The following is a 9,432-nucleotide window of genomic DNA, read 5'->3' as shown; positions in this document are numbered from 1 at the left end:
TGATAAACACGTGATCTGTTTATTCATCACATTCATTTGAAAATACTTTTCAGAGATCACTGAATCTCCACAGGACGCTTTGGCTTTAAGTCACTTGTGGGTAAAGTGTCACACTCCTGAGCACAGTCATGCTCTGCTCTCTCTTCCCCCCCCTACCCATCAACCTCCCAGTCTAAAGGTGCATTCACACAGAACGCGATTCGTGCGACAAATTTGCATGCCCCGCCCCTCTGTCATCATGTGACAAATTTGCTGGTTCTCAAATGATGTTGAGAAATCAGGTTTATTTTTTGTGAAGAGTTCTACAAAAACATCAGTAATCATGTCTCCATGTTTGGATTTATATGTTTATCATTCAAAGATTTTCCCGGTACAGGGGCTGCGTCTGTATGACAGTCACTTCCACCGTGTTTCTGTGTCTCTTTGTCTGAGCTTGAAGGCTCACTGTCTTATATTAACCTGAGAGGTAAAAATAAAATAAAATCGAAGACCTTTTTTTTATTTATTTTTTTTTAATGTTTTGATGAGACCCGAGCTGGAAGCCTCCACACCCTGCAGCGGCTCTCCGTCTGCCGACATATTGAGCAAGTGAGCTCCGCCGCAGTAGCAAAAGTCACCGATCTGTCCAGAGTTTATCCCGCCTTCACCCCAAAGTAGCCGGATGAGCTCTGCAACCCAGCGACTCCAATGGGTTAATGAAATAGATGAAAGTTCAGGACAAAAACGCTCCCTTTGGACTAGTATTCCACCCACCGATCGAGTCACTGAAAACGCCACATGCCCAAAGCTGAGTTCCTGATAGGTAGATGTGACGTGGCGACCTGTCAAACTTCAGATATTTACATTTTGGCCGCGCCACCTTATTCGCACCTCGTCGCTCAAACCGCGCCGCGCGACTTTAGATCACCTCTTGTTGCATCTGTACCATTGACCTAACATTGAAACTGGCCGCCTCCGCAACGATTGCGTTCGGTGTGAAAGCACCTTTAAATGCTGATGGATGAATGAATCAGTTTGAGGGGTCACCTGCCTGTTTGGATCAGAACTTAATCCAATTGTCAACTTCTTGAGTCTTCATAAATTAGGATTGCAGTCTTTGTGCTCACATGAACGACTCAGGTAAATGTCCGGGCCGCTCACATAGCGCTCGGGTCAGAACCTCCATCCCAAAGAATTCTTGAGAATGTTGGTTCCTTCAGGCAAGTGGGTCAAGAAGCTCAGTGATGATGAAGATCCGACTCGTACCAGCTTTGTCAAAAAGTCAGGAGGTTCTGATTGTCCTCGTTAGAACCTGACGTCAGAACCTGGCAGTTAAAGCTCAAACTGTAAGAACACATTCAATTCACGTCTGTGAGTCACTTAGTCCATCTTCAGAACCGGTCCGATTCACTCCCCTGAGTCACAGGTTAAGCTTTTAATGGACCGTACAAATGTCCAGAATGCAGAACTTGGATCTGCAGGTTGGGCAGGGGACTCTGCTGGACAGCCAGGTCTCAGGTCTCTGCTGGTCCTGGCGACTGGCGAACCACCGGCCCAAACACATCAGGCACCACATGGGCCTGCAGAAGCACTCCTGGCACTCGGACTCCTGATCCGGTCCTGAAATGCATCAAAGCACACAGTCACATGATGTAAGAGGCACTGCAAGGACGAGATCACCCGGAACCAGAACTACAGCACAGCTACAACCATAGTTCTGGTCCAAGTGGGCGGAGCCTGCAGCATACCTGGACCAGAACGAGTTGACAGTCGATGGAAGCAGAACCCCCATGATCACAGAAGCGTGTGATTTACAGGCTTTACCTGTGCATGCACTCACCTGCAGTCTGACACAGCCGGACCAGCTTGATTCCTGCAGGAACCTGCATGCAGCCGATGCAGGACTCCACCTCCTAAAGATCAAACACATGTCACTCGCAGATCAAGGATTTACCTGGAGCTTATCTACCTGCACACCTGTCCTGCTGGAAGCCTGTAGACCTGGTTAAGTTCCACCTGAGACCTGAAGGTCTCCAGGAAGAGCTCGCTCATGGTTTGGTGGATCACCACATTGGGAGAAACTCTGATAGGAGCATGAAGCTTCTCCCTAAAGTCTGCATAATCCGAGGAGTTAACCCTGAGAACATAAAAAAAGGACTCAATCGCTTAAACAATCAGCATATAGCCCGTGAAGATCCACCTGAGACCAGGAAGAGCGACAGGTGCACGAGCACCAGGTGTACCTGATGGTGAAGGCTCTGACAGCAGGGTTGATGCTGTCCACCCTCAGAGTCAGGATCTCCACAGGGGAGCCCGAGTCTGGACTCAGCTGGTGCTGCCGGGACTGCGTCACGGTCACATGACACTCGCTCTGCAGGGCCACGTGGACGTGGTAGGTGGTCACCTGGAGACAGAAGAACCTTTCAACTTTCAATATTTTACTCTCCATAAAAAATATATTTTGTCAACGTTATAGAAGTTAGAAATAAGTGCACGATGGCACCGGGCCGTTAATACCAATAAAATAAAATGATCTGGAGGGCCGGATTCGGCCCCCGGGCTTTGACTTTGACACGTGCTCTACAGGAAGTCCTCCGTGCTCTCTCTGCAGACAGGAAACAGAGCTCTCACCTTTAGCACCCAGCTGTCCGTCACGACCACGCTGGCTCCAGGAACGCCGGTGGCAAACTTGTCAATCCGCCTGAACTCCGTGTTGATGCTAGTTGCCACGGCGCCCCAGTTGGAGTAGGGGGGGCGCACATGGGCCTGCAGTGCCCGGCTGATGGGGTGATTGTGCCAATGACGGCGGGACCAGTAGATGACCAGTGTCCAGCTGAGAAACTGTAGGAACAGAGAGAGCAGCAGGAAGGTCCGCCAGCCGCCGCTCACCTGCAGGAACCCCCACAACACATCAGAACCAGAACAGAACCTCTGCAGCAGGTCAGCCAAATGACAAGGAACCAGAACCAACCTGATGGATGAGCACCAGGTTCTTCTCTGGAGCCGCCACACACATGCCCAGGTAATAACCTGCAGAGAAGAGAACAGCAACATCGTGAGAGGCCTGTGAGGGGGTAGAAGAGAAAAATAGATTCAGTGAAGGCAAACTTTATTGTCCCAAAGACAAGACACAGAAAAGTAACGTGGAGTTCTGATCTTCCAAAACAAGTGAGTCTGAAGGAAACAAGGAAAGGTTCTGTTTTGTTAGTTTAGACTCAAAGTTGAAGACATCTGTTCAAGCTCCAGAGGCCCGTTTCAAGAAGCAGGTTTTGTTGAAACCGAGTTTGGGAACTCTGAGTTCAGGAAAACTCTGAGTTTCCGGTTTCAGAAACAGAGATAACTTAAACCCGTGAAAATGGGTCAAACCAAACCCGTTTCACGAAGCGGGCTGAGCTGAACTCAGAGTTCATCACTATGGCAACGTAACCTGGTCTGGAGCAGGTTTCCTTCAGGAAACAGAGTTCCCTGCAGTCTCCCCCTCTTGTTAAAATGAAGGATGATCACATAGGACTTCCTCATTAAAATGTTGACAACGTTTAACATTGTGATATCACATTTCCACCACTACATTCATGCAATTACGGAGATTACTTGTTGGATTATTGAGAGATCAAAAACTATTCTTATACTTAACAAGTGACAAAATGACTTTCCTGATATTTAGTTCTTATTCTGAATTGAAATGATTCATATGTAGACGTACGCATTAACTCTGGCAGCTATTTTCTCTCTCCGTTTTACCGCTGCAGCTGTGTTTCTTTTCTTGCGGAAAATGTGCTCGTAGTCGCATATGCTTGTAGGAACACATCAATTTCTGTCAGCATAAACTATGAAACCCTTTTGGTGTTTGTTCCCGTTACCATGGTGAATCCTAATGTCTTTGCTCCATTGCTCAGGGCTTTTTATGGTTGCGACGCTCACACCTGATTCTGAGTCCAACTACTCAGAGTTGATTGAATCGACTCAGACTCAGACCTACAAACTCTGTGTTTGCGAACTTTGAGTCAGTGAACTCTGAGTTCAGGTTTGAACTCTGGATTTGTTAAACCTGCTTCTTGAAACGAGCCCCAGGTGGGTTTATGCATGATTTGTGTGTCTGTTCATGACTGTGTTTTTCTTTGTGCAAGTGTTCATGAGCACCTTTGTGTGCATGTGTGTAATGTAGGTTCATGCATGTGGTTGTGTTTTCATATGTGAGTCAGTGAAAGTGTTCATGTGTGTACATGATTAACTTTGTGTTTGTGTTCATGTGCACGTTTACAGGTGCGCGTGTGTGTGCAAATGTTTGTGTGTGTATGTTTAGGTGTTCATGTGTGTGTTAGACTGACCCAGAGGCAGCGCTGAGTGCACAAGCGCGGTCACGCTCGTCCTCCTTACGTGGTACTGGATGAAGCCAACGTCCTCGCTCCCGAGCCATGACGCAAACACGTTCTGCACCGTAAGCCCGGCCGCGCGGAACTCGTTCGGGGTGAAGACGAAGCAGAACGCGAGGACCACGTAAGCCAGCGTGAAGGACAATTCTGGGCTTTCCATGATCGAACCGGGTCGGAACATCCGGGTCCGAGAACGCCTACCAGCTCTTCCGCATCCTGCTCCTCTTCCTCTGCGGGTGCACAGAGACGCACTCCCGCCACCTGCTGGCCAGCTGTCACTGAAAGAGAGAGGGGGGGGGGGGCACGTTATTGTCCAAAACATACAGAACAACAATATAGGACAAGTAAAACATGAGAATGCCAGCAGACGGCATATACATTACAAAAAAACCATAATGCATACATTACAGAACATCAATTAAAGTAAGTTACAAATACCTAAAGAAAGAAAACTGTCATAAATACGTATTCTGTTTACACTTTTGAGGCTGGCTGTCACTGCGCAGTAAACAAACAAACATGTGACGCCACAATTGTGCGCGGTACGGCTCTGGGCTGTGATTGGCTCTTCCGAACGTCAGAGAAGAAGACGCTCCAAGATGGCGGACAGCGGGCCCAGCAGCGGAACCGGACCTCCGGCTGACCCAGATTCGGGGGTCCTAAAGCTGCCGGAGCTTTTGGAGCTTGGCTGGAAGATCTTCGAGGAGGTGGACCACACGAACGAGCCCATGAACTCCATCAGCGTGCAGGACCGGGTGAGGCGCGGCGTCAGTGCGCTGGAGGAGGCGGCGGCCATGGTGGCGCAGCTGGAGCTCTTCAGCCGCAACGAGGAGCTGGAGGAGGTGGCCACGGCCGACCTGCGCTTCCTGCTGCTGCCCGCGCTGCTCGGAGCGCTGCGGCTCAAGCTGAGCGACCGCGCCGGGCGGCTGCAGCACCTGCACTCCGCCCGGGAGCTGTTCCTGGACTTCCTCCGGAGGTGTAAGGACTACGGCCTCTGCAAAAGCGACCTCCCCGAACCCGAGGCCGGTAGTCCGGAATCTGAGACTGAACCCGGACACGCAGCCCAGGTAAGCAGAGGCGCCCCATCTTCTCCGGGTACAAGCAGACACAACTGGGCTGGTCTTTTGGACCTCTGTCTGCTTCCCCAGAACTTACTCTGTTCTGTTTTCTCAGTCTGGTCCTGTGGGTCAGCCAAGCCTGGCTGCCATGGCAACGAGGAGGCAGGATAAAATTGAGCAGTACCGGCAGAAGAAGGAGCTGGAGGCCCGGCTGTCCGAGCTCCAGAGGGCGGTGGAGGGCGGACAGGCCGACGACGAGGTCACCAGAGAGTTCCACCTGCTGCGCGTGCGCAGATGGGTGGCGGTGTGTCTGGAGGAGCTGCAGAGCATAGACCTGGAAATGCAGGTCCTCCAGAGCCAGGAGTTCATGAAGCAGGGGTCATCTAAACCCCCGTCCCATCGTGGAAGGCAGCCCATGAAGCCCTTCATCCTCACCAGGGACGCAGCCCAGGTCAGCCTCTTTACTCTCTAAAAAGGTTTACGTTTTGTCTCTTTGACAGCTTTTAGCTTCAGTGTTTTTAGCTATTAGCTTCAGTTATTTAAGCTATCAGCACCAGCATCTTCAGCGGCCAAATCCAACCATTTTCCCTATTGGTCTCTGGTTCTGGAAGTCTATCGTGGGTTTCTCAGATGAAGTAACTGTCCTTTGTTGGTTCTCCTGGCAGGCTCAGGTGTTCGGCGCCGGGTACCCGAGCCTCCCCACCATGACAGTGAATGACTGGTACGAGCAGCACGCCAAACACGGACAGCTGCCTGACCAGGGTATCCCGAGGAGGCAGACACCGGAGGATAGCGAGGACAATGAGGAGGAGGAGAAGGAAGACGAGCAGTCCCTGCAGAAGGCCAGGGAGTGGGACGACTGGAAGGACAACCACCGCAGAGGCTACGGGAACCGCCACAACATGGGCTAACTGTGGTCATCCAGAACGGGACGACATCCCTGTAATCCTGAAAAACTGAATGTTAGAAACAGGGACGGCGCTGTGGCTCTGGACAATCTGTTAAACGGGGCCTCTTGTAAGCTCATCTGGATGGAAAAAAGAAACAAGACAATGCTTGACCAATCAGAGGAGCAGGCTCTGGTTGAGGCGGGACTTTGAAATCAGTGCCCCTCCCTCATGGTTTTGTCATGTTTCGAGTCCAGCCACCGCTGTTGTCTGGTGAGGTGTAGACCATCAGGTGTTTGCCGATGGTGTGAACACCTGCACCATCATCTGTTATGTGGGTGGGACTTTGTTTATGTGTCATCCTGGTTGTTGACTGTTGAAGTGGGCGGGGGTTTAACTATATTAGGTGGGATTTAAATGGATTCGGCTGCGTAAATGGGCACTAAACACATGCACATGATGGATTCCATTTTTTTCCTACGAGAGGAGGAAGAACAGCTGGAGAAGAACCTTTTTGGTCCATGTTTCCTGGGATGTTTGGTTCTGCTTGTGTCTACGCCTTACAGCTGTCAGGTGTGCCACCTGACTTGCCTTGCCCCTGCTCACCTGTTAGTTTTATTTTTGTTTGTTTGGAGCTGTAGGCAGATCTGACCCAAATAAACATGGAGACTTTGACGTCTGATTTGTTTTGCTTGTATACTTGTCTTCTGGGGAGAGTGGGGAATTTCAAACTTCAGGCTAGGACCATCCCTGTTTGAAACAGTCACTGCAGCTGAACAAAGAGGTATGTTGTAAAGCAGATTTTTAGCTCTGTGATTGTCACCGTGTTGGCAGGATGTGACCTCATCAAACCCTGCTCTTCCAAGTCCTACTTCGACCATCTATTGTTTTGTAAAAGCATTCCCTGAGGTCTTTTAAGTATTATTATGCAGTTTTTAGCCAGAGTCAAAAAATAAAAAATAAGTGCAAGATAACATCAGACCATTAATAACAATAATATAAATTGATCTGAAGGGCCGGATATAATTACTTGTTACTAATTACCTTGACTTTCACACATGACCTATAGGGAAACACCAAAAGTACAAGTAAAATAAAACAATAGGGATCCATCCATCCATCTTCTTGACCGCTTTTTCCCTTTCGGGGTCGCGGGGGTGCCAGAGCCTAACCCGGCTGCTGATGGGCGAAGGCGGGGTACACCCTGGACAGGTCGCCAGTCTGTCGCAGGGCACAATAGGGATTATGATTATAATTTATTCTATCTTGGAGGGCCAGATTGCATAGTTTGAGGGGCCGCACATGCCCCCCAGGCCGTAGTTTGCCCACCCCTGGTCTAAACGCTTCTGTATTTTCATGTGAACACCAACCCTTTAGGGGAGGGAAGGGATCTTCTCAGAGGGAGACTAAAGTCAGCATGGAAAGTGTGGGATCTTGGTTTAGATTTGGAAAATTTGGATGCATAACTTTTAATGCAGAAGGATCTTATTGTGCTCATGGAGTTTGATTTGTGTCCAAGAGAAAAACTGCAGAAGATGAGAAACTTGAATGTGAAGCAGTCACAAATGTCCAAGCAGAAACAGGATGTGACACTGATGGTTTTGACCTCAGAACAAAGGGTCAAAGCAGTTTAGAACTTCAGTGTCTTGTGGCCAATGACCGACTATATATGAGAACTGGACAGAGCGACTCCTCTCAACTCCCTCGTGTTCCAGACAGGAAGTTCTGGCTGGTTCCAAGAAGCTAAAATCCCATAGAGTTCTATAGAGAAATAAACAGCTGTCACTCAGTCATTCTGATTGTCAGAATAACCACACTGTAAAAAATATTGTACATTTTGCTGTAAAAAAAAAAAAACAGGCAGCTGTTGCCAGAAATTCACTGTAAAAATTAAGGTGTTACTTTAAATAATATTATGGTAAACAAATGTTGCTTTTTTTATATTCCTTTTTTTTACTGTAAATAGTAATGTATTTATTTTAAATACTGTGTAGCACTATAAAATTAGCGAAGACATACATTAATTTTTAGTTCTAGTGGTCCAAAACCATCCAGACCATGTTCCTCTGGGACACTTTCCCATGTGTCCTTCCCGGGAAACAGCCTGTCAAACGGGACGCAGCCATCGCGATGACGTCAGAACCATTGACGCATGCGCAACTGACTGTTGTCCGCCACCGTGTGTTCTCCAGGAGCGACGGCCCCGTGCAGTCTGCGCGCGACAGAACCAGGTCTAGGACCGCTGGCAGGTGGACAGAACCGGCTGTGGCTCTGAGGTAGCGAAACTGTTCTGGTTCTGGTTCTGCCAAACGAGAATTTGAGCAGAGAGAGAGGCGGGTCAGCTGACCGCATGTGACAAATAAAACTTATGATACTCCAGTGAGTTCGGACGGGTCAGACTGAGGAATCTGGGTCTAACAGACCATTTGCTCTGATCAGAGGCAGACTCAGAGGAATAGTATAGACCAGTATCATCACGTTTTAAAGTTATGCCGTGGTGACGTCATGACGCCGTAATGTCTCAAACTCACGATGACAGACTGTAAAATCAATCAGCTCATATGATACTCAGCATGGTTTGATCACGCTGAGCGTCACGCCCACAATGGGATCACTAGTGACACTAGTAGTTCTGTCAATTTGATGCACGTGCATAAAGAGGAGGAGCTTAAAGTTCAGACTGGAGATCACTATACTATACTATACTCACTATACTTATATATTAAGTCTATGATCACAACATGAAGGGTAGACTTGAGGTTCAGACTCTATAGGGACATTTGTCAAAGTCAAGGCCCGGGGGCCGGATCCGGCCCTCTGGGTAATTCTATCCCGCCCTCCAGATGATTTTATTTTATTGTTATTAATGGTCCAATGTTATCTTGCACTCATTTTTAACTTGTATATTTGGGACAAAACATTTTTGTTTATGAAGAGTAAAATATTGAAAGTTATTTAAGATTTAAGTTGATTTATTCTGGAATAATATTCCTGCCTTTTTATTATTTATAATTAGGTTAAAAAGTTACAGTTTTAAAGTTTTAGAAATTGGCATTCTGCTAGCTTTTTAGACTATTTTGGCACTTACTAAGATTTTTTTTTTTTTTGCGTGGCTATTTTGGAGTTTAGCTAATA

The 9,432-nt window shown here is 48.1% G+C and overlaps 3 protein-coding genes across 5 annotated transcripts in view; 2 read left to right on the top strand and 1 right to left on the bottom strand.

Annotated features, from left to right (window-relative positions):
- Positions 1-5,637, bottom strand: tmem129 (transmembrane protein 129, E3 ubiquitin protein ligase). Of its 3 annotated transcripts, none has more exons than XM_024283155.2 (8): positions 5,508-5,637; positions 4,308-4,630; positions 2,951-3,009; positions 2,611-2,868; positions 2,223-2,383; positions 1,957-2,116; positions 1,820-1,892; positions 1-1,599 (listed from the first exon to the last, which is right to left on the bottom strand). In XM_024283155.2, exons 2-8 carry the CDS (start codon positions 4,531-4,533, stop codon positions 1,415-1,417), a joined length of 1,122 nt encoding a protein of 373 aa, XP_024138923.1. In that variant the 5' UTR covers positions 4,534-4,630; positions 5,508-5,637; the 3' UTR covers positions 1-1,414. The 3 variants fall into 3 exon arrangements, with proteins under 3 accessions (XP_024138923.1, XP_024138924.1, XP_024138925.1); XM_024283156.2 differs by lacking the exon at positions 5,508-5,637 and adding an exon at positions 4,831-4,967; XM_024283157.2 differs by lacking the exon at positions 5,508-5,637 and adding an exon at positions 4,791-4,879.
- On the top strand, positions 4,919-6,979 carry igbp1 (immunoglobulin (CD79A) binding protein 1). Its single transcript, XM_024283158.1, has 3 exons — positions 4,919-5,419; positions 5,526-5,861; positions 6,076-6,979. Exons 1-3 carry the CDS (start codon positions 4,952-4,954, stop codon positions 6,319-6,321), a joined length of 1,050 nt encoding a protein of 349 aa, XP_024138926.1. The 5' UTR covers positions 4,919-4,951; the 3' UTR covers positions 6,322-6,979.
- Positions 6,980-8,422: 1,443 nt separating this feature from the next.
- The window catches only part of abhd18 (abhydrolase domain containing 18), a 12,880-nt gene continuing 11,870 nt past the window's right edge, over positions 8,423-9,432 (top strand). Inside the window, exon 1 of the mRNA XM_024283704.1 lies at positions 8,423-8,573. The gene's annotated coding sequence lies outside the window, so the exon portion shown is untranslated. The remainder of the gene's footprint in view (positions 8,574-9,432) is intronic.

This window comes from Oryzias melastigma, linkage group LG10 (assembly GCF_002922805.2).
Source record: "Oryzias melastigma strain HK-1 linkage group LG10, ASM292280v2, whole genome shotgun sequence".
In the NCBI taxonomy this organism is placed as follows: domain Eukaryota; kingdom Metazoa; phylum Chordata; class Actinopteri; order Beloniformes; family Adrianichthyidae; genus Oryzias; species Oryzias melastigma.
This window is presented reverse-complemented; position numbering and strand designations above follow the sequence as displayed.